This window comes from Cervus canadensis, chromosome 28 (genome assembly GCF_019320065.1).
Source record: "Cervus canadensis isolate Bull #8, Minnesota chromosome 28, ASM1932006v1, whole genome shotgun sequence".
Classification (NCBI taxonomy): domain Eukaryota; kingdom Metazoa; phylum Chordata; class Mammalia; order Artiodactyla; family Cervidae; genus Cervus; species Cervus canadensis.
This window is the reverse complement of record NC_057413.1, coordinates 15,833,896-15,859,712: the sequence shown is the minus strand read 5'-3', so window position 1 is coordinate 15,859,712 and position 25,817 is coordinate 15,833,896. Positions and strand designations below refer to the sequence as shown.

At 38.5% G+C, this 25,817-nt stretch overlaps 1 protein-coding gene across 3 annotated transcripts in view; it reads right to left on the bottom strand.

The window, feature by feature from the left end:
- Window positions 1-25,817, bottom strand: part of LOC122429059 — a 775,926-nt gene that overhangs the window by 158,264 nt on the left and 591,845 nt on the right. For all 3 annotated transcript variants that reach the window (XM_043449193.1, XM_043449190.1, XM_043449194.1), the window contains exon 7: window positions 16,081-16,172. In XM_043449193.1, the coding sequence (XP_043305128.1) occupies window positions 16,081-16,172 (92 nt within the window). The remainder of the gene's footprint in view (window positions 1-16,080; window positions 16,173-25,817) is intronic.

Below are 25,817 nucleotides of genomic sequence, written 5' to 3'. Positions count from 1 at the left end.
GTGTTGAGATAGCAAACCATTAGGGACATAAGTACTGTTTGTGTGTATGATAGTTATTGGTAAGAAATATTTGCTCATTTGGGGATGGCAGTGTCACCTGAGAGGGCATTCTGGCTGCCAAAAATAAAGCCATTTTCATTATTTCCACTCTAGCAACACAGGACCAGATGTCATAAACTCTCAGTGTTTCATAGGACTTGAGTCCCAAGGTATGTTTCCTTTAAATAGGATTCTGGGGTCAAATACATTTGAGAAATGGTGCATACTATAGTATTCTTAGGGCAATTTTCAAAGTATATCTGCCATTTAAAAATTCTGTGATGTCCCACACCAAATAATTTATTTAATTTCACTTAACCTAGCATTTTGCAAACTTATTTAGTCATAGAACAGTTTAGGAATTTCAAAAAAGCATCACATAGGCTGGCTGCATCAAAATTCTCAAAGGAGATTTTTGGAAATGCAGGTTCTAGTTAAATAAAATAGAATAAGGTAATTCATATCATTAATATTTTAAAAATGCAATGCATATGTAATTTATTTATAGTTTACTTTTCCCTGTATTATATTTTAGTATTAGGCATGATATTTTAAAATACTGAATTTGAAAGACCATGTTCAGTGCTTAATGGAATTCTTCAGAAGTCTCACCAATTATTTTTATTAATACTTGTATAAATTCAGGGTAGTACACATTTCTATATTATGAGCAGAAACTCAAAAGCAATAGCCTCAATTTCTCCTTACACTAAGATATACTAATAGATATACAGAGTTTGTGATTACCTAAAATGCATATGATGCAAGAAAAAAAATCTGTTCTGGCAAATAAGTATATAAAACAGTCATAGGACTTAGAAGATTACAGATTCTAATTATATATTTTTAAAATAAAGGTGATGACAAAAGATAATTCATCTTTGAGTAAACAATTTATTTTCATCATTCCCATTACAATGGGAATAATGCTACATACCTTAAATGGTTAAGAGGAGAATTAAATGACATGTTATATAAAGCATCTAATCCTATACTTCATATTTAATAATGTTTCAAAATTAATAAAGGTTATTAAAATTTTCTGTCAAACAAATCATTGCAAAATTTGGTTTTATATATATTGCTAATCATATGTATATAAATATATTTAATAGTCTAAGGAACATGCAATGGTCATAGTGAAATGGAAATGATTGATATATTCTCAATGTTTAAATAACCCCTTCTATTCCAAAATGTAACTATTCACATAAAGGCTTTGATTATAGCTTTTAATCCACAAAAGATATTTTCCGTGGGTTATCACAATTAAGGTTTGTATCCTAATTTTCTGGTATGGAAGTAAAGTCTACTAATTCTAACAAACATGTTCAAATGCAATTTTATGATTGTCTACAATATTTATAACCAAAGCATATATCAGTAGTTATGCAGAAGCTTTAAAAGAATTTAAAGGTACACAATAGGTTTCTTCCCTCATGCACCCTTTCCTTCCCAATTCATGGACATATTTCAACAGTTAAGAATAAATTCAGAGTCTGGGCAAGTCAATCCAGCCTCCATCAGAGAATTATAGCTCATACACACATCCAATTTCTCAACATTACACCCCGGGTAGCTCAGATGGTAAAGAATCTGCCTGCAATGAGGGAGACCCCGGTTCGATCCCTGGGTCGGGAAGACCCCCTGGAGAAGGAAATGGCAACCCACTCCAGGATTCTTGCCTGGGAAATCCTGGACAGAGAAGCCAGGCAGGCTATAGTCCCTGGGGCTGTAAAAGAGTCAGACACGACTGAGTGACTAACACTTTCACCTTTAGGAAACAACTAATATAGCTATAAAGACTATAGTGAACTATAGCGAATACAGAACTATATTTCAGAATAGTATGAAATCAAGAGAATGGCTTTTATATATATTGGTTACAAATTACTAGACAAACTTTATTGATTTTTAATAATACATTCATTAAAGTAATGTAAGAATTATAGAAAGGACAATAAAAATCATCAATAAGAGTAGTACAGGTCAATATCCTAGTAAGAATTTTGCTATATGTATGTGTGTGTGCACACACAGAGTAAAAGTGCACATAAGTATTTGCTTTTAATTTATGTTCGATCCCTGGGTTGGGAAGAACACCTGGAGAAGGGAATGGCTACCCTCTCCAGTATTCTGGCCTGGAGAATTCCATGGACTATATAGTCCATGGGGTGGCAAAGAGTTGGACATGACTGAGCGACTTTCACTTTCATTATAACATGTATGAGTTATGAGTATAATCATCCCTCTATATCCATGGGTGACAGGTTCCAGGACCCCAATGGATACCAAAATCTTCAGGTGCTCAAGTCTTTTACATAAAATAGCCTAGAATTTGAATATAACCTATGCACATTCTCCCATATATTTTAAATCACCTCTAGATTACTTAAAACAGCTAATACAATTTTAATGCTATATGAAAGCTATAAATACAATGTAAATGCATATAAATAGTTGCCAGGGCACACTACAAATTCAAGTTTTGCTTTTTGGAACAATCTGGATTTTTTTTTTTTTCTGAATATATTCCATTTGTGGTTGGCTGAATTCTCTGATGAGGAACCGATGGATACTGAGGATCAACTGTACTTTCAGAGTTGCAAAACTATGAATACCTTAATCTATATTATCAATTTGTCCTCTAGAAATATCATTCCATTTCTACTTATTGATCCCAGTCAACAGTTCTTATTTATACATAATTTTTGACAACCTTGGATATTTTAAAAACCTTTGCCTATTTGAAAAATAAAACATCTTATTCTTGTCATAATTTGCTTAATTTTGACTACTTGTAATGATGAACATGTTTTAATGTGATTATTAGCCTTTTTAATTTTGTGAATTGTTATAATCTTTGCTCATTTTTATTGGATTTTTATCCTTTATCTTTTTACTTACAAGATTTTTATATTAAAAATATTAATTTTTTGTATGAAGCATGTTCTGAAAATATTTCCTTGTCTAAATTCTGATTTTTTCCCCAAATTTATTATCATAGCACTTATTTATCAGCATTTGTAATTTAAAAGATCTTTATCTCCAAAAGCCATGTCCACGAGTTTTCATAGTGACTTTCATCTTATGAACATGTCATTCTTAAATTTTTTGTTCCTTTTAGTCTGTAACATTTTAGTTCAAAAGAAACTTTAAAACAGCTTAATATGTGAGACTCATGAAATATAACAATTTGAATAAAAAGAAAAACTGTAAACTTTGGAAAGGAACAGAAAATAAAAAGTGCTTTAAACATATGGAAATATGCTTACTAATTAAGCATAATTTTGGTTCTATGTTTCCTGGCAACAGAGACAAAATAATGGAAAACAGAGTGCTACAGCTGTTCTAATATTTTATTTTTAAAATGAAAAGCATATTAGTTTATTTGGGATGATAGTTTTTCCTATAACTTAACTCTAAATGATCATCTGGTTTTTGATCCAAATTCCATAGCATGGGGCTATGGAATTCATCAATTAATTCATTCAGTTCATGATGCTTGAATGTTTAATATGTGCTATGCTGAGGCTTTGGCCTTAGCTATAATACTGTTATTCTTGGGTCCTAAGCAAAAGTCTTTCCTTCATCACTGTACCTTGTGTTGATCCATATTCTCCAACTGCTTTACCCAAAGTAGAAAACTTGGAAAAACTGACTTTGTATAATATTTGTGTTTCTTTTGGTTGTAAAGGTAGATTTTTTTTTTAATTGAGTTACTAGGATGGTATTAGAGTACCTGTAATCAGAACTGTGGTGTTGGAGAAGATTCTTGAGAGTCCCTTGGACTGCAAGGAGATCCAACCAGCCCATCCTAAAGGAGATGAGTCCTGGGTGTTCATTGGAAGGACTGATGTTGAAGCTGAAACTCCAATACTTTGGCCACCTCACGTGAAGAGTTGACACATTGTAAAAGTCCCTGATGCTGGGAGGGATTGGGGGCAGGAGGATAAGGGGATGACAGAGGATGAGATGGCTGGATGGCATCACCGACTCGATGGACATGAGTTTGAGTGAACTCCGGGAGTTGGTGATGGACAGGGAGGCCTGGCGTGTTGAGATTTATGGGGTTGCAAAGAGTCGGATATAACTGAGCAACTGAATTGAACTGAACTGAATCCAATAAATTGTTGAATATGCAAGCTTCAGAAATAGCAAAAATCAAGGCAATTCCAGAAACCTCATTTCTGGAAGTTTTAGGGGTTTGTATATCTTTTTTTTAAGAGCAGTGGATGACGGACTTTGGCTACAACCTAGAACCAACAGATAAGACTGCTTTAAAGTACCATATGCAGGCTCCATCTCAAACCAATTAAATCGGTTTCAGGGGCCCAGGCCTACTCAGCAGTATGTTTTAAGTGTCCCAGGTGATTTTAACATGCATTTGATGTGGAACTGCTCTAAAGAACTGCATTTAATATAACTGTTGTAAAACAACCCCTAGTCTCCTAGTAAATTTCTCTCAGTTCAGCATTCAGAATCCCCAGAGCAGAGAAGGTGACCGGTCTAATTTCACAACATCACGGACCATGGGCTGTGTCAGTCATGGCCCTAGGGGAGGCTCACGAACCAGAACATGGCTGCAGGATAGGTAGACCAGCTGTCCTGGTTGCCTGGGACTAAGGCGCTTCCTGGGACATGAGACTTTGGGTACTAAAATTGGGAGAAGTCCAGGGCTTCCCTCATAGCTCAGTTGGTAAATAATCCACCTGCAATGCAGGAAACCCTGGTTCAATTCCTGGGTTGGGAAGATCCCCTGGAGAAGGGATAGGATACACACTCCAGTATTTTTGGGCTTCCCTTGTGGCTCAGCTGGTAAAAAAAAAAAAAATCAGCCTGCAATGCAGGACACCTGGGTTCGATCCCTGGGTTGGGAAGATCCCCTGGAAAAGGGAAAGGCTACCCACTCCAGTATGCTGGCCTGGAGAATTCCATGGACTGTATAGTCCACGGGGTCGCAAAGAGTTGGACATGACTGGGTGACTTTCACTTTCAGGCAAACGGAGGCAGATGGTCATCCTTGCAGGGAGCCACACCTGCAGGGCAGGGTAAGGAGGGATTCACAGGAGTGGGATGGGGCAGTTGAGGTCAACAGCGCTGCATCACATTATACAATCTCCATGTTTGTAGAGCTCACACCATCTGAAGTGTCTTGTCATTGACTTTCTTGTCATTGACATTTCCATTGGGAGGAGGGGATATGGATTTGGTGATTTACCTGTGGTGCTACAGAAAGTACATGTTTCACACCATCTCACCATATTTAATGCAGTGTATTTCAAAGAACTGGTCTTCCCAGGTGGCTCAGTGATAAAGAATCTGCCTGCAATTCAGGAGACATGGGTTTGATCCCTGGCTTAGGAAGATCCCCTGGAGGAGAAAATGGCAACCCGCTCCAGTATTCTTGCCTGGAAAATTCCATGGACAGAGGAGCCTGGTGGGCTACAGTCCATGGCGTCTCAAAGAGTTAGACACACTTTAGCAACTACAACAACAATTTCAAAGAATAGATAAAACTGAAATTAGTTTGGTGATTTAGATTACAGAAACTCTTTTATGATTTTTGTACACCTGGCAGCAAAAATCTTAAGTATATATAGTAGAGGAATTAACTTTTACTTTTATAAATCCTGTATTGATGCTCTAAGATGCTTTAAGTCAACATCATAACTGAAATTTAAAATCCCAAATGTAGAAATGCAAAAGTGTCAGGAATGTTATCTCTGACAGCCAAGTGTCACCCTTTTCTACATTTTAAAATGAAAACATACAAAAAGTTGGACACTTTAACTTAAAAATGACATGCTATTTCCAGTGTCTCTGCTCTCTGCTAGTCAGACATGGCTGGATGACTTTCTACAAATCTTGATTGTTTCTAATTCAGTAGGCCAAGGGACCATTGGGCCATAAGGTGATGGCAAGGGGGAAGGTCCAAACATTCATGTGGGTGATTTTTCTGACCATAATAGCATATCTGGATGAAGAAGACCACAACAACCTCTTAAATTATAAACTCTGTGATGAATGTACCTTCTCATACAATACAACAGGCATTCTGGAAATCTACTGTACACTTTCCAGGAGAAGTAGTAAGATCCAGAGGTCCCTAGGACTCCCAAACCAAAATAAACAATGCCAATGATACAAGGCATATGGGAACACAAAATGTAATTTGTTATATACATACAAGAATGCTGAGTGAGTTGAAAATTCTCTCCAACCATAAAAAGGAGAGGTCTACAATAGATTTAACACTGAAAGTTTAACACTGACTCAAGATATATTCTGCAAAGGAAAAACAGTGTCCTTGGAGTATGGAAGGAAGAACTAATCAATATAATACTGAACCAACCTAACAAGAAATGCTGTCCTACTGACAGAAACCACAGCTACAAAACTCCCAGTTGAAACAAGTACAAATCACTGCCTGTGATATATATTTTGAGAAATGCATTCTCAGAAATAATCTTGCTTTGAGAGTCTGAAAATAAGACAGGTCTCATGATTCTGGCACCCACCCTCCCCCACAAAGAGATTATAACTTCCCAGGTGGTGCTAGTGGTAAAGAACCCGCCAGCCAATGCAGGAGACATAAGAGACTCAGTTCAATCCCCAAATCAGGAAGATCTTCTGGAGGAAGGGAACAGCTACCCACTCCAGTATTCTTGCCTGGAGAATCCCATGGACAGAAGAGTTTGGCGGGCTACAGTCTACAGGGCTGCAAAGAGTTGGACACAACTAAAGTGACTTAGCACACACGCAAAGAAATTATAATCACGTGGACAATAAATGTTAAAATTTCAGACAAAGACTACAAGTAAAGAAACAGAAAAAGAAAAAGGACAGCTTTCTTCCCAAGGAGACCAAGCAGCTTTTCTGAGCTACAATTTTCTGGTTTGCCTACGTTCTAAATATGTACTTCTTTACCTAGAAGATGGGAAATGGTTTATATTCCTCAAAATATTCAAATAATCAATAGTAATCCAAAAAACAAAGAGAGAAACCAGAAGCCAGCAACAACTAGAGTATTGCTCTGTAGATTAATCCAGTTAATACTGAAAGGAGAAAAATAAAATAACTCAAGTATAAATGGAAGGGCCTGAAATAACTTGTCTGGTTGGATTTCCCCTGATATGTAACGTCTACGACCTCAGCATTTACACTAACTCTACTTTTCTGTCAATAGCACAAGCCCCTGTTAAAACAGCCTTCTTATAGAGAGCACAAGATGGCAGAGGGTTAGGTGGACATGGAGTACATCTCTCTTCACAGATACATCAGAAATACATCTTCAGACACATAAGTGCATGCAGAACACCAGCCAAGAGTGGACAGGAGGACCTGATCAGTGGAAAAGAATATGTAGAGCCAGGCAAAACTGGGTGGGATGAAGGAACTAGAGGGGGAAACAGGAGTGTTAGTAGGACTGGACCTGCCCTCAGCCAGTGGTGGAACTGAAGCAGGGCTCTGATCCCCACATCAGGGCAACTGTCTGAGTCAGAGGAGAAACATTTAAGGCTGAGAGTGAAACAGCAGCTCTGTGGCAGCCAAAATGGAATGAGAATCAGACAGTCCTTCCTTGCCCCCAGAGCCATACATACCACAAATAGGGATACAGGTCCCCTGGAAGGTGCAGTGGCTGGGAGCTGGAATTTAGGGATACTGGAGCAATCCCAGTGCGAGGGCTGCTGTTGACTGTGGAGAGACGGATTGAGGGGATGTGAGGGAGGAGATTGTGGTGGGAAATGCCTGTGGAGGAAAGCCAGGCAGTCATGGAAGCAAGGCGATACTGCTGAGTCACGCATAGGGTATGGAGCCATCACCACAGCCTCTCACTCCCCACATGCCAGGATCGGCAGCTGAACAATAGAGAGGCTGGCCCATCAAATGCCTGATGCACTGAACTACAAGAGTAAGACCCCATCCAGGATGCCTTGTTAAGTGCCTGACGCCCTGATCTACAGAGTAGGACCCCAGGCAGGGGGTGGAGAGGGACTCTATGTGCCTGACACGCTGAACAACAGAGAAGGACCCCAGGTAAGGAAGCCCTGTAAGTGCCAGAAAGGGCAGAGCTGTGGAGAAAGACTGGCCAACAAAGCCTTCTGATCACCAGCTACAAGAGGCTCGAAGAAAAGACTCTGATAGGGCCATAACTCCTGGGGTGGAAGCAGTCTGAATCCCTGCACACTTGGCGGCACCAGGGTCCCCACAAGCCAAGCAGCTGCACCACGTTCATGCTCAACTCTCACTGGGGCAAAGCTGCCACAGGCAAAAAACGTCTTCCGCCTATGCATGCAGGGTCACTTCGGTAGTGTCTGACTCCTTGCGACCCTGTAGACTGTGGCCCACCAGGCTTCCCTGTCAGGGATGGTTTTCAACAGGCAAGAATACTGGAGCATATTGGCCAATACTGGTTGCCATACCCTTCTAAGTGAAAGTGAAGTCACTCAGTCGTAGTCTGACTCTTAGCGACCCCATGGACTGCAGCCTACCAGGCTCCTCCATCCATGGGATTTTCCAGGCAAGAGTACTGGAGTGGGGTGCCATTGCCTTCTCCGATATTATACATAGAAAACCCTAAAGATAGTATCATAAAATTACTAGAGCTAATCAGTGAATTTAGCAAAGTTGCAGGATACAAAATCAATACACAGAAATCACTTGCATTTCTGTATACTAACAATGAAAAATCAGAAAGAGAAATTAAGGAATCAATCTCATTCACCATTGCAACAAAAAGAATTAAATATCTAGGAATAAACTTACCTAAGGAGACTAAAGAACTGTACACAGAAAATTATAAGACACTAATGAAAGAAATCAAAGATGACATAAACAGATGGAGATATATTTCATGTTCCTGGATAGGAAGAATCAATGTTGTGAAAATGATTATACTACCAAATGCAGTGTACAGATTCAATGTGATCTCTACCAAATTACCAATGGCATTTTTTACAGAACTACAACAAAAACTTTCATAATTCATATGAAAACACAAAAGACTCTGAATAGCCAAAGTAGTCTTGAGAAAGAAGAATGGAGCTGGAGGAATCAACCTTTCTGACTTCAGATTATACTACAAAGCTACAGTCATCAAGACGGTATGGTACTGGCACAAAAACAGAAATATAGACCAATGGAACAAGATAGAAAGCCCAGAAATACATCCATGTACCTATGGGTACCTTATTTTTGACAAAGGAGGCAAGAATATACAATGGGTCAAAGACAGCCTCTTCAATAAATGGTGCTGGGAAACTGGACAGCTACATATGAAAGAATGAAATTAGAACACTTCCTAACACCACACACAAAGATAAACTCAAAATGGATTAAAGACCTAAATGTAAGACCAGAAACTATAAACCTCTTAAAGGAAAACATAGGCAGAACACTCAGTGACATAAATCAAAGCAAGATCCTCTATGACCCACCTCCTGCAGTAATGGAAATTAAAACAAAAGTAAACAAGTGGGACCTGATTAAACTTAAAAGCTTTTGCACAGCAAAGGAAACTATAAGCAAGGTGAAAAGATAACCCTCAGAATGGGAGAAAATAATAGCAAATAAAACAACTGACAAAGGATTAATTTCCAAAATGGACAGCAGCTCATACAACTCAATGCCAGAAAAACAAACAGCCCAATCAAAAAGTGGGGAAAAGACCTAGATAGACATTTCTCCAAAGAAGACATACAGATGCCTAACAAACACATGAAAAGATGCTCAACATCACTCACTATTAGAGAAATGCAAATCAAAACTACAATGAGATATCACCTCATACCGGTCAGAATGGCCATCATCTAAAAGTCCACAAACAATAAATGCTGGAGAGGGTGTGGAGAAAAGGGAACGCTCTTGCACTGTTGGTGGGAATGTAAATTGATACAGCCACTATGGAAGACAGTATGGAGATTCCTTAAAAAACTAGGAATAAAACCACAATATGACCCAGCAATCCCACTCCTAGGCATATACCCTGAGTAAACTGGGCTTGAAAAAGACACATGTATCCCATTGTTCCTTGCAGCACCAATTACAACAGCTATAACATGGAAGCAACCTAGATGTCCACTGACAGATGAATGGATAAAGAAGTTGTGATACATATACACAATGGAATATTACTCAGCCATAAAAAGGAATGCATCTGAGTCAGTTCTGATGAGGTGGATGAACCTAGAACCTATTATAAAGAGTTAAGTAAGTCAGAAAGAGAAAGATAGATACCATATTCTAACACATATATACGCAATCTGGAAGAATGGTACTGAAGAACTTATATACAGGGCAGCAATGGAGAAACAGACATAGAGAATAGACTTATGGACATGGGGAGAGGGGAGGAGAGGGTGAGATGTTTGGAAGGAGTAACATGGAAACTTATATTACCATCTGTAAAGTAGATAGGCAATGGGAATTTGTTATATGGCTCAGGAAACTCAAACAGGGGCTCTGTATCAACCTAGAGGGGTGGGATGGGGAGGAAGATGGGAGGGAGGTTCAAAAGGGAGGGGATATATATGTACCTATGGCTGATTCATGTTGAGGTTTGACAGAAAACAACAAAATTCTGTAAAGCAATTATCCTTCAATTAAAAAATTAATTTAAAAAATAAATAACCTTCTTATAGAAAATCAGAGATCCAAGTTATTGGGGGAAATTATGAGGCAGTTTCCCACCTATTTATTTGTCTCAATTTGCCTGAAGTGATGCTCTGATGATCACTGACTCAATGTTTTGCCCCTGTGTGTGGGTATCAGTTGCTCAGTTGTGACAGACTCTGCGACCCCATGGACTGTAGCCCACCAGGCTCCTCCATACATGGGATTTTCCAGCGAAGAATACTGGAGTGGATTGACACTTCCTTTTCCGTCTCCCTCATTTTTCTGGAAAGGAGTTCCTTGATGGAGCAGTCATCTGAATTCTCGTGTTGGAGAGTTCCTCTCCTTCCTTCTTGGTTTCTTTCATTTCTAAGCATACACTCAACCTGCTTCCTATGAAATCCTGTACAGAATCCAGCTGGGTTGTACCACACCTAAAACCACCACAGCTGGATGACACTGAGGTTACCTCTGTTCTCTGAGTAGGACACGTCTGTGACCACCTGAGGTCCATGTCAAATGAAAGGAAAGATCCCACAGTCTTAAGAGAGGTTCTGCAGAGACCATGTGGCTGAATGCAAGTTTTGCTTCCCAGATTCTTTTGTACTTAGACACACAATGACAAGTGCATGCCTGGAGCAAGGGTCATCAAGGTGACCCCATCTCAAAGCTCAGCCTCTTCTGTCTCTGTCTCCAGGCTCTGGCAGCTCAGATTCATCTCACCTTTTGATCCCAAGCCCATCACCTCTATAGCCTCCGGATACATATATCCATAGGTAAACTGTTTAGAATTGAGAAAGCAAACAAAATGACTTTTCTTTTTCACACTCATCTTTAGGTTAAAAACAAAGGAATTGTTTGAAATCTTAGCACTCTTGTTCAGAAAAGCCCTTTACTCACTTGCATGGACTAACCTAAAGGTCTAACACTCTTGCATTTATGGGATTCTAGGGCACATCTCATGGCTAACATCTGAAAACTCATAAGGAACAGGATGACATAGTCACAGGAACTCATCCACTGTTTATTTACAAACTTGATTCATTTTTTGACTGGTCAATATTTTGCAAATGGGTAGTATAGTGTGGAAGGTTGGAGGACTTTTCTAAGCCTGAAAAGTCAACTCGGGAGGTAGAGTCCAGCAGCGTGCCTCTCTCAGCATGCACACTGGTACAAGCTATTTCAGTGGTTCTTCTGGAAAAAAGGATGAAACTGGCCTCTACGCTAAGTGATGCTGCTGAAGGACCAGCGTGGAAAGGCAGGGCTGCCAGCTTCTGGGTGATACTTGACGGGAACTTAAAGATTCCAATTCAAGGATCTTAAGACAAAACCCTAAAAACTCTCAAATGCATGCCCAAGCAAAACCCTAAGACATACAGAAAGAAGAGAAAGCAGTTTTGAGAAAGGCTAGAAGGAAAAATCTAACTGAGACTGTGAACTTGCCAACACTCAGCAGGAACAAATTTGAGGTAGACACTGGATCTGGGAAAGGGAGGATGAAGTTTAATCACAGACACTGTCTTCAGAGGACCAGAAATCAACCAAGTTAAATTTTTAAAAATCTACTCACATCCTAGAGAAAGGAAACGGAAGCTGAATAATTGAAGCAATGTTGTCATTAAGACACATCACACTTGGCTTAACTGACTATATTTTCAGGTTCTATCTAAATATTTGGGACTGTGATAAACTCACAACCTTGCAACAGCGTAGTGAAACTGCATTTTCATAAGGCAACACAATATCTACTGAGGGGCTGAAATCGTACTGGTCAAATAATTAAACTCTCTCAAACTACTGGAAAGCATTTTCAAAGAGTGCTATGCAATTCCCAAACAGGAATATGGCTTGTGAAAGTTAGGCTTACCCCAACATGGGGTTCAGGAAAGCAGTTGTTTTCAAAAAGGAACAGGGGCAAATTTGAACAGATGAAAATATATACCAGGAAAAGATCAGACAGGAAATCATTATTTTTTTAAAAAGTCCAATGTTCAAATCTTAGGATCACAGGTCAGCATGACCTGGAATGTCTACTCAGCTGACCCTGCCTTTTTCCTAACTCGTAGAGAACAGACTTTTAGGTCAGGCAGGAACCCCAAACTGACCAGAACTGAATGGCCAAGCAGTGACTCCCTTAGCGTAGGAAGGGTTTAGTTGCTATGACTCTCTGACCTCAGCAAGATGACTCGGCAAGGCCCTGGTCAGGTGGAATGGTCCCATCTGTCCTCACCTCACTCCCTGGAAATGAGCTGCCCTTGGGGCATACAAGTGGGAAAACATAAACCCCCAAACTGATGGAGTTACTTTCACTTTTCACACAATATTGGATGCATGCGAATGTTTAGTCAGTCATGTCGGACTCCTTGCAGTCTCATGGGCTGTAGCCCAGCAGGATCCTGTCCATGGAATTTTCCAGGCAAGAATACTGGAGCAGGTTGCCATTTCCTATTTCAGGGGATCTTCTCAAACCAGGGATAGAACCTGCCTCTCCTGCATTGGCCATTGGGAGGCAGATTCTTTACCAATGAGTCACCTGTGAAGTCCTAATATTGGATGAATCCCACGAAATACTAACAGACTTAGTAGTCTTTATGGAGAAATTCAACATGACTAACTCAGAGTCACTCTTAATAAAGCTCTCCAATACACTGGAGTACTAATACAATTTCAAATTTTTTGCAGGGTAACAGTGGCCTTTAAATATGAGTCTGGAATCCAACTCCGACTATCAAAACAATTGTTTAACTTTTATTTTGGGGTATAGCTCATTAAAAATGTTGTGATAGTTTCAGGTGGACAGCAAAGGGGCTCAGATATACATATACATGTATTCATTCTCCCCTAAACTCCCTTCCCATCCAGGCTGCCATATAACTTTGAGCAGAGTTCCCTGTACTATACAGTAGGTCCTTGTTGGTTATCCAGTTTAAATATAACAGTGTGTACATGTCGATCCCAAACTCTCTAATTATCCCTTCCCCTCATTCTCTACTAAACAATTTTTTAAAAGAATCTGAAATTATTAAAAAATGTAAATAGGATTAAGTTCACCCCAAACACGGTCCGTCTATACTTTGTATAGTAATTTGAGTTACTATAAATGAGATCAAACCTCTTTCTTTCTAGACTCAACTCGGAAAACAGCACCACTTTCTTACTGCCCTCATAGGTATGTTTGTGTTACTGTTTTTGGAGAAGTTCTCACTTCATACATTTAATTTTCAATGCCAGGGGATGCCAATGTCATGTGGGATAAGAGTCACTCTCTGGCTTTCTAAACCCTTTTGGAATGACATATTGCACAAGTCTGTAACACCACTGGTGTATAAGTGATGACAACTCACCAGCTTCGGCAGACCAAAGCTGTGATTTTCTGTCCAAAACATATTGAAGCAGAGTCCCCTGTCATCACCTGCTATCGCTGGGACAGATTCTCACCCCATGTACCTCCGTGGGGATTCTCATTGTGCTGAACTCTATCAGAAAATTCAAAAAACTCTCCACCTCATTTCCAAGGTGTGAATATATCCTATCATTATCCATTAGTTATTGAGACTAGCTGTGCTCCTGGCACCTATTATGACAGAGGGCGTCTTCATAGCAATTCTGCACATAACCAGAGCCCACCCACTAGACACCTTGGGGAAGAAAAGACTACAGGTGTCAACATGTGTTGAAAAAGTTATTAGAATTCTGCCTTCAATCCATCACAAACCTACAGGTAGGAAACGACCTCTCTAGTGCCACAAATGAGTTTTGCAAAAAAAAAAAGAGTATTTTACTTTCATACACAAAGAAGCCCAAGTATCTTCATTCTCTACTTCTCCACATTTCTACCCCCATAAGACTATTAGAATCATACCTATTAGAATAAAATAAGTGAAATGTGATTTACATTATCCAGTATAATTAAGACACTTAATACTATACTACTTCTCGTTCTTTCCAGACCACCCAACAAAATGATGACAGGTAACACTCATATTTAAGATTTAGGAAGAGTTTGATGATAACGAAGGACCACCCAACACTAACATGCACGAAACACAACTCACGGTTATCTTATCCACCTCCTTCCGCCATATTTCCTGATCTCAACCCTTGACTCTATGTTTAGGAGACTTTTAACAAATCTCTAAGCATTCTTACCATTCGAAAAAGCTTAATCCAGTTCAATATGGAAGATGCAGGCATATCTCATTTTATCGGGCTTCACTTTGTGCTTTGCAGATATTTCATTTTTTACAAATTGAAGGTTTGTGGCAGACCTCTCTGAGCAAGTCTATTGGAACCATCTTTCCAACAGCATTTGCTCACCTTATTTTTCTTTGTCACAGTTTGGTAATTCTTACAACAGTGTGGGAGATAGTGAAGGACAGGGAAGCCTGTCGTGCTGCTGATCACAGGGTCACAAAGAGTGAGACATGACTTACCAGCGGAAGAACAACAACACATCAGTGTTAAAAATTAAAACTGTTTTTAAATTGCATACACTATTAGTAAACTAGAACTGCATTCTTTGTTTATATTTCCATGTAAGTATTGTATAAATGCATTAGAACAAGCCCCATTTGTCAAGGACACTAAAAGATTAACTGGAGTGAGAAATGGCAGATTCATATGTCTATTTGTATCCACTCTTCCCATCTTCAAGGAAACCCATTTTCTTTCTAATTTTTTGAAACTCATCTTCAATTATTTTTCTAATTTTAAAAATTATTTTATTTTGATTACTTGCTGCCATTTTTTTCCATGACTCACCTATAAGCTAATTGAAGGGAAAAGAGTGAGATATGAAAAAAATACACAAAATAAGAAACAGGGTGGGATAGTCACAAATATAGATAAAATTCAAAGAGGCATATGGAACTAGTTTACTGAATCTGGCACAACCAAAAAAAAAAATGAACACATGAATGAAATCTACAATTTTCAAAAATGTAAAATTTACTCTAGAAGTGATAAAAATAGCCAATGAGGTCAAATACAAATAAAAGAAAAACAGAGGAATTGCTCAAAGATCTAGTCTCCCCTTTATCAAAATGATCAGGTCCACATTGTCTCATAGGGGGATTTTACAAACTTTTAAAAGCAGTTAATTCTAAGGCAACTTAGTCTGCTCCATAGCACAGACAGGGAAGAAAGTCATAAGTAACGTGGCTATCAAAACCCAGTAAAGAGTACACAAGAAAGGAATTTTCAGACCAGTCTCACCTGTGAACATAAGGCTTGAGTGGGTAAGGGTAGTTATTTTCCCACAGGTAGGAACCAACCTCTCTAGTTCTACAAATGAACAGTTATTTCAGAGAGGCAAAGAGGATTTTAGGGGAATTTAATTTTAATTGAAAGGCCAACCCCAAAAGAATGCCCAGAAGCTATAACAAAAATGCTCCCTCCCCCAAATAACAGTACCCATGAATTACTTACAGTGTGAATCTTCTGAGCAGGGACAAAGCAGCAAACATTCCAAGAAATGTTTTTCTAAGTTGCAGACTGCAGATCACCTCCCCAACAATCACCTGAAATACAAATTACAGATGCAGGTTCAGGAAGCTGACCCCAGACTTGCTGAATGAGGATCCTTTAGTGGAAAGGACCAGAAATCAGATTTTTAACAACTTTCCCAACTGATTCTCCCAACCACTAAATCTTAACCACTGTTGTCTGTAAATAGGGGCTCTGCTTACAGTTCCTAATGCATAGAATAACAACGTTACTTAAAATATTGACTTTATCAAGTGAAGCATTAGAATTTCCAATTAACTAACAGACATTTTTTCATTTGACCAGGATTCATTGGCTCATTGGTCATTATGAGTCTATCCTAGTTATTTTGCAATGGTTATTTTTTAATAAAAAATTTATAAGTATGAACTAAAATTATTCTTTTAACATGCTTATTTCTTTTAGAAATCGCCTTTTCTTATCCTACTGACTCATCTTCATTTTGATATAATACAAGCAAACCATTTTCTTCACTCAATAACAAGTATTTATAAAGTGCTTAGGATCTAATTTACCTTATACTGAGTGGTGTTTAAAATAATGCACTGTTTCTCTATTTACCATTTTCTGGCTTTCTATTTTATATAAGAGCATGAATTTTAATAACAATCATGCACTCTCAAATTTTAACAAAATAATCTTTCAGTCACTTTTAAAATATTGTCTTAAATAAATTACAGCTAAATGAACAATAGAAGTAGGTGAGAATCTTAAGTTTGCTTTGCTTATATAAAGATTTCCTAGATTTGCTGTCAGATAGGTTATACTCAGTCAATTTGTAATAGTATAAAACAGCATTTTACTAGACAGGACTTAGGCAAAAATTAACATTTACTGTAGAAGTAATTCCTTATTTTTGTTCATGCCATTTATTTCTTCTCCCAATTTTCATAAGGAAATACATGCTTCTCAATATGGAATCATTCATTCATGTAATCAGGCATTCAACATTATACTAATAACTGTTGAGTGGTTAGGAGAGAGAAGAGACCAAAACAAAGTTTCTGCCCTCATGCAACTTACATTTATTTGTATTATTTTTCTTTTATTAGCATATGAGTAATTTCAGTTACATATACTATGAGTAATATTGGTAAATATATTAATATTGTTTAGAATATAAATTTTACTGCCACGGTGGGTGGTAATAACTGTCTCATCTTCTTTACCACATAGCAAGCAGTAAACTGAAAGCAGCAAGAAAAAGCTTGGTTTCTTTCACTTTGGGAAAGAAACAGAAATACAGAAATTCTGGAGCTGATCTCACTGTGAACAATGTCTTCTTTAGAGGGTATCTTTTATTATTTCCTTGCTCATCACCTTCTGAAATTCCCACACCACCATTCCCTGTAGGACCAATATATCACAACTGTCACTGACTACATCTATGGGTTTATTTAGATCCTATGCAGATTTTAATGGCATCTTTGGTGGTGATGATGGTTTAGTCACTAAGTGGTATCCAACCCTTTAAGAGAACTTTTTAAGAACCAATGCCTTCTCCTGCTTTCCCAGTATCTCTTGACCATATTACCATTTTCACATTCAAAACTCGGTAAAACTTTTAAGACCTTATCATATTTACCAAAATTATTAGAAAAAATAGCAAAGATAAAAACCAGACTGTCATCTAATTATATTATGTCCATTCTTACCATGAAATTATTGATTGGGACTTGTTAATCCTAATTCAACTCATTCTTCAAGCTCCTAATGAAGCTTCAGTTGCTATATGAAGTCTTCCTAACTCCGGTCAGCATCTACCCATACATGTTTTTACCCTTTGATTCTGTTTAACACTTCATTTAAGTAATATTTTGCTTTAAAATTAACTCTAGTGTTTTTCAGTAATAAGAGTTAGCAAAAACATATTATAGAAAGTACTATATATAACAGCATATCTCTATTATAAAGTATTACAAAGTACTATATGTTATCTATTATATATGTGGTTACATATGTATCAAATCCTTACATACAGATACACATATTAAAAGCTGGAATGGGATCCATCAAGATGTCAACAGTGGTACATCTGAATTGCACAATCCAAGTTGTGGGTGTTCTTTAGTTTCTACATTTTCTAATATCCTAAAATAAATGTCTTTATCAGATTCAAAGTGGCATGAAATGTTTTTCATTGAAGATTAAATAACATGTCTCCAATAACAGCTCCTGCTTGAGGGCAGGGTGTATATTACATGTTTCTACAGTTCTGCAATGACTTGCATTGACAGAAACACAGAGGATCTAGGTACTCAGTAAGAACTTTGAGTTGTATGGCTTGGAACAGAACAGACACTAGTCATTTTATTATTACCTACATCTATACAGCCCACACATGGGGCTTCCCTGGTGGCTTGGCAGTAAAGAATCCACCTGCGATGCAGAAGATGCAAGAGACCTGAGTCTGATCCCTGGGTGGAGAAGATCCCCTGGAGGAGGGTCCAGCAACCCACTCCAGTATTCTTGCCTGGAGAATCCCATGGACAATGGAGCCTGGTGGGCTGCAGTCCATGGGGTTGCAAAAGGTCAGATGTGACTAAAGCAACTAAGCATGCACATACATGCATAAGCCAACACAGTAACCTGATTATAACCTCACTAGGAAATCTACCATCTTACCATAGACATTAGATCTATGGTTTTTGTCTGGGAGAAGTACTGTCTGCTCCACCACAGAGAGGTTTGAAATGTTTTAGATTGTGTTTTTATTGTCCAGTGATGGGGGTAAAGGCACCAATGGCATTTAGTAGATGCTGGATATGAAATACCTATGACTTTTAGCACCCATGCAAAGAACTGCCTCATTAAAAATGCCAGTTAAATGCTGTTAAGAAAGTTGTTTGGACTATTTGTTTCCTTCTCATAAAAACCAAGCATATGAAAATCATGGCATTACGATTTCACATTAGACCACATGCCTCAAAGAGTGTATGGCAGATGAAAGATGACCTCCATTCTTTGATACTCTTTCCACCTACAGGAATGTTCTCCATGACAGCTTTGGTTAATGGGATAAAATATAAGTGAAGTTAAGCTAGTTCCTGGACCTAATCTTTGAGAGAATGTTTAAGTAATGTTTTGCCCTCTTAGAATCCAGCCATCAGATAAAAAATAAAACTACTCAAGACCTTTGGCCATGAGGAGCTCAAACTACACAGACAGACCTTGAAAAAATGATACTCCATTTGGAGAAAGATAAAGAACAAGGAGATGAAGTGATACTTCACAAAGAAGCATTGTAGAAGCACGTCCCCACAAAATCACATGTGGTTAAAGATGACCTGCCCAGATGAGTTCTTCTTAAATCAGTGACCCGCACACAACTGCAAGCAAACTGAAATGGTTGTTTAAAGTCAATAAATTACCTCCTTTTATCTTGAGTGCATCTTCTTTGCTTCTTAGAAAATTCAAAATGGAGGATGTGTTGGGTTTTAATGCTTTGCTAAAGAATACATAAAACATTCTCTTTGCAATAAACAAGTAGACCTCAAATCTCCAAACAGAATGCTGGCAATTATTTCAGGCATTGTTTTCCTCTCCAAAAATGATCCTATCTTTGATGCGGTAAGCAACTGTAATTGTCTACCAAACTCTTGTTAACTAAAATGGACATAAGCCAGCTATTGTGCTGATTGTGACTCCATTATGACATTAGTTAATTTCATTTAATCCTATGACATAATGTTACTTATAAACATGTCTCCACTACTGAATTGAAAACTCCTTCAGGGCAGGAACAATGTCTGCTGCATTTTTTTTGTTCCGCCCTAATGCACAGTGACATGCATATGGAATGTGTTCAACAAACATTTGCAAACATTATAATACAGTCTACTACTAGAAATTAATTATTTAGTTAAATTCAGCATCACCTTCTGGTCTTCTATTTGAAAGCCCTAATGCTCTTGACATGATTTCTGGTTAGCCATACAATCCTCACCCTTGAATGGCTTTATAATATGTCATCCAGTCAAATGTCATTATTTTACAGATGAGGAAATACACCAAGAGGGGACCATCTTCCTTAAACTCATGTACTTATTTAGTGTGTGATAAAGTCATTACAAACTTAAAATGATTTCCTTCAACAGACTGCTGGCGTGTTGACCAGGACAGCCAGAGGGGGTTAGTTCCTGAGAAGTGGAAGGCTTAAAGTGTACGAAGTTGGCAGAAAAGTTAGTCACAGAGATTTAAGAGAATCCAGTTACATCTTTTTTTGAAAAAAATATATATTTATGTATGGCTGTGTTGGGTCTTATAGTTGCAACATGTGGGACCTTTCATTGTGGTGTGTGGGCTTCTATCTAGTTGTGGTGTGGGCTTAATTGCCCCATGTCATGTGGGATCTTAGGGATGGAGCCCACATCCCCTGCATTGGCAGGAGGATTCTTAAACCACTGGATTGGCAGGGAAGTCCCTCCAGTTATATCTTAATCCATCTGGAACACAAGACAACATGGGCCAATATCACTCATAAAATTTGAAGAATCCTAAATGACATAAGAGCCTCTTAATGAGGCTTTCACCCCTTGATGAGGCTGAAAGAGGAGAGTGAAAGAGCCATCTTAAGACTAAATATTAAAAAAACTAAGATCATGGCATCCGGTCCCATTACTGCGTGGCAAATAGAAGGGGAAAAGCTGGAAGTAGTGACAGACTTCCTCTTTTTGGGCTCCAAAATCACTGTGGATGGTGACTGCAGCCATGAAGTCATAAGATGATTGCTTCCTGGCAAGAAAGTGATGACAAACCTAGACAGTGTGTTGAAAAGCAGAGACATTCTGCTGAGAAAGGTCCATACAATCAAGGCTATGGCCTTCCCAGTGGTCACATACGATTGTCAGTGCTGGACTGTAAAGAAGGCAGAATGCCAAAGAATTGATGCCTTCAAACTGTGGTATTAGAGAAGACTTCTGAAAGTCCCTTGGACAGCAAGGAGATCAAACCAGTCAATCTTAAGGGAGATCAACCCTGAATATTCACTGGAAAGACTGATGCTGAAGCTGAAGCTCTAGTATTTTGGTCAACTGATGTGCACAGATGACTCATTGGAAAAGTCCCCGATGCTGGGAAAGATCAAGGGCAGAAGGAGAAGAGGGCGCCAGAGCATGAGATGGCTGAACAGCATCACTAATGCAATGAACATGAACTTGAACAAACTGTGAAAGATGGTGAGGGACAGGAAGGCCTGGCATGCTGCAGTCCATGGGGTTGCAAAGAGTTGGACATAACTGAGCAACTGAACAACATCAATAATAACAAAATGACATAAATGTAAAGGGGCTAGATGAACAGAAGAAGCAATAAAGATATCTTTTTTTAATGAGTTGTATAGAGCAAATCATAAAGCCAGTATCTCTGCTTTGAGACTCTTCATTAACAGCTGTTTACCGTATATGACTCACTGCAAGATGATATATGCAAGATTCCAGCTTGATATTTGTGCTTCCACTTCTCAAATCTTCTCTAATGAACTTGACTGCCTAAAACATCAAGAATGGGAAGGCTGGCAGCAGACTCAGGAGAATAAACTATCTCACATTTCCATTGCATGTATGTTTTTTTTTTCTTTTTCTTTTTTAGTAAAAATAGACTGGGATGGTTTAGAAAACTAACTAGTGAAAGTATAAAAGTAGACAATGTGTTAAATTTTCTTGAAAACCCCAAGAAAATCCAAAATAGGTTTTATCTCTATGACATCATAATCACAGAATGAGAATATACTTGAAGCCTATTTCTCTCCATGCAGAATCCAAAATGATCGTGAAAAGCTATCCATAAAAACATTGCACAATGGGGCTTAAGCACAACACTTGCACCACCATACTGAGCAGCAAAAGGAAACTCTTTGGCTCTACATGAAGCCTTGGGTCAGAGAAACTCATCATGCTCTTAATCAGAGATTAAGCCCCTGGCGATACCAGTATGAAGAGTAAATCCCAATGAGTCTGTTCATCAAGTCATGGTAGGAATCATGATTTATTGAGAATTTAGCATGGGCCAGCCAACACAGAACATATACACTCTCCTTAATCCTTACTACAACTCCCCAATAGGGAGAGGTAGGTATTTCTTCTACATTAAAACAAAAAACCCCTCATGCTCACAAAAGTGAAGTATCTCTCTCAAGGTCACACAGCCTGTTAATGGTGAAAACAAAACCAAATGAGTTTTATTATGAATGGTGTATATGCCAATACATTCTCTCACCAAATCTATAAAGTAGTGAAGTAGAGATTATTATCCTCATTTTAATGATGAGGTAACTGAGACTCAGAAAGTAAATTACAAAGTTCAAAGAAATAGAGGTAATAAGAGACAGATTGGGAGTCTTATCCAGGGCGATCTTATTTCAACATGATTATTTTTTTCCAACGTGGCACCTTGTCTTCAATATATACCTTATTCTACTTTACCCTTTGGTTGAATGGGACTAGGAGACAAATGAGAAATTAGGAGTCTTCTATCAGAAAACAAAACAAAACACCAGGATTCTCAGCTCAAAACTGCTGTTTACATAGTTACAAAATAAATGAGCCACAGGGATGAAATGTACAGCATGGAGAATACATTTGATAATATTCTAATATCTTTGTATGGTGACAGATTGGAGAAGGAAATGGCAACCCACTCCAGTTCTCTTGCCTGGAAAATCCCATGGACGGAGGAGCCTGGTAGGCTACAGTCTATGGGACCTCAAAGAGACATGACTGAGTGACTTCACTTCACTCACTTCTTACTTTATCATTGGAGAAGGAAATGGCAACCCACTCCAGTATTCTTGCCTGGAGAATCCCAAGGACGGAGGAGCCTGGCGGGCCATGGGGTCACAGAGGGTCAGACACGATTGAAATGACTAAGCAGCAGCATGGTGACAGATGGTAACTAGACATACTGTGAATCTTTTGTCATGTATAGAAATGTCGAGTTACTATGTTATGTACCTGAAACTAATATAGTGTCAATTATACTTCAATTTTTAAAAAAAATTTCAAAAAGTTTGTATCCTGTATGATTCCATCACATAGCACTCTTGAAATGACAAAGAAGAAGAAATGAAGAGCAGATTAGTGGTTAGCAATGGTGAGAGAGGAATAAGGGAGGGAGGAAGATGACTGTGGCTGTGGAAGGATCACATGAGGGATCCTTGCAATGGACCGATTCTGTATCTGAACTGTGACAATGGCCACACAAATCTGCACGTGTGATAAAAATAAAACTACATAGAATCAAACATGAATCAGTGCATGTAAAACTAGTGAAGTCTCAATAAAGTTGATGCTTATTTTTAAAAAGCAGTTGTTTTTTTTTAAGAGACTCTTGCTTATGGCCCATGTGATCACCAGTGATGAAACAGAGACACTCACAGGGGAGTAGGTAAGCATTCCTACTACATCCTTTCAGTATCAGCTAGAATAGACTGGGCTTATGCTGTGTAAGGAACAACCCAGTATAGTTGTTTAACAAAAGAGATGCAAAGTCTGCAGTGAGACCAGGCCATTCTCCTCCACACAGCAACCCAGCCATCCAAGTGACTTTGATCTTGAGGCTGTTCCATCTCAACATGAGGCCTCCATATTCTCCACTGCAGGGATGAAATGGACCAAAAAAAATCCTACAAGGGTTTCTCACAGTATCAGTCCAGAACAGACACATGTTGTTTGCTTTCACATTTCATAAGCCAGGATCCATCAACTGTCTCCACATAACTGAGAGGGCCTGGGAAGTGTATTTGCCATATACCCAAGGAAGAGGAAAAATCAAATGACATTTGGTGAATACATAACATTATCTCTGCCACCTCATTCTTAAGAAGTATACCCAGACTACATAAGAAAATCACAAAAACTGAGGAAGCAGGAAAAGAGGAATTAACAATTTAGGAAAACTGCAAAAATTTAGGAACTAGTAAATTCATTCTGATTCTAAACCTAGAATGGAAATGAGTTGATTAGAAGAAGAGACATAAAACCTCACTATAATTATATTAACTCACCTAGAAAAGCGGAGGAAAGAGAAACTACAGATGCCAGAAAAAAAACCTTTTCAAAAGTATAGCAATTAAGGAAAGGAAAGCTTACACATAAACATGAAAAGTGATCTTAAGTATCTCACTTAAATGTCAAAAGTGAAAGAAAATCTTGGGCTATCTTGCTGTAGGACAAGAGTTTATTCATCATTTCCGTCATTCACTTTGCAATCCAATTTCTCAAGTTCTATTGAGTATTTCCTTTCTTCAAAGCACTGAACAAAGTTCTATGGCAAGGCTGAAGAAGCCCAGAGACATTCCAAACCTCTAAAAGATGACACTCTAATAGAAGAGAAAAGCAGATGTAGCTGAAATAAAAGGACAAGGTCATTTATGATGGAATCTCAAAGTCAACCATGAAAACCCCAGGGCTAGAAAGAACCACTGGGGTCTCCCACAAAGGCAGATGCTGTTTTCCTGGTGGTTTGTGGAGTGTCCAGCACACAACACATTCTCCCCCGGCTGCTCCCTTTAATTTCTGCCTGGCAGTGTGGTCACTCAGTCTTTTATGCCAGCTTGAAAGCCTGCCTGAAATAATCCAGAGCAGAATAACCCAGAATGAAGAAAGTAGGTAACACAGAGGCTTGTCAGCTCCATTCATCAAGTACGGCGGCGACAGCAACATACAAGACCTTTCAGATGAGCTGCTTTCAGGCTGTGTCAGCCCACCTTGTAAGGAAGTGACACCTGCCAAGACTGCCAGCACCCTCTGTGTGGGAAACCATCTCTTCCTCACATGGCCCTAATGAACATTCTTATGTGTAAAACATAAAGATGGTATAAGACAGAAATGTACTGATTAATTTCAATAAGCCTTTCAAAAGTCATAGTCCATGCTGAGCAAAGTGATTTTCAGCTGACTTTATCTTATTAGGGAGGACTCTGGGGAAATGTTGGTGGGGTGAATCCTTTTCTGCTTTACCACGCGGAGGAAACAGTTTTCATCTTTAAAGCTCTCCAAGCTTTCTTTTTTCTTTTTTTTCCCAGCGCCTAAACCTGGCCTCAGAGAAAGTTCTTCATGGAGAGATCTCATTAATTCCAGAAGTCTGATTTGTTCATAGACAATTGTGTGGTTCATTTATTTCTGCCAGCTTCTTTCCTTATACAAAAAGAAAGAAGACAGGGAAAAAAAAATCTATATCCACTTTTCCCCAGTATCAACATTTTCAGGGCAAAAATGAATTCTATTCCCTCATAATTAATTATGGATCAAAGCATTATGTATTATTTTCTATCCCAGAAAACAGGACAATAGGATAGCATAGGAAGTTTTTGCCTTAAAGAAGTTAATGAGTCACAGGCTTTGAGTAAATTAATTGTATTATTTGGGAGTGGGAGGGTAGTTCTTAATGACTACAAAGCCCTGTTTTTAGACAATTTGGAAGTGGGACTTTCACCCCTTTTTTACTGGGGTGAAAGGAAAAGTAGGGGAAAAGGAAACACAATAGGAGTTTTGCAAGCACCTGATTTTGAAAGTTTTCCTCTTTTATAAAGAGTAGTAATTCAAATTCACCTAACTTCGAGGCCCTCATGTTTAAAGAAAGAATGTAACTGGAAAGTCTGAATACAGTGTCCTTGGGTACCTTATTAAATTCCTTATTAAATTTAAGAAAGCAACTTCCTT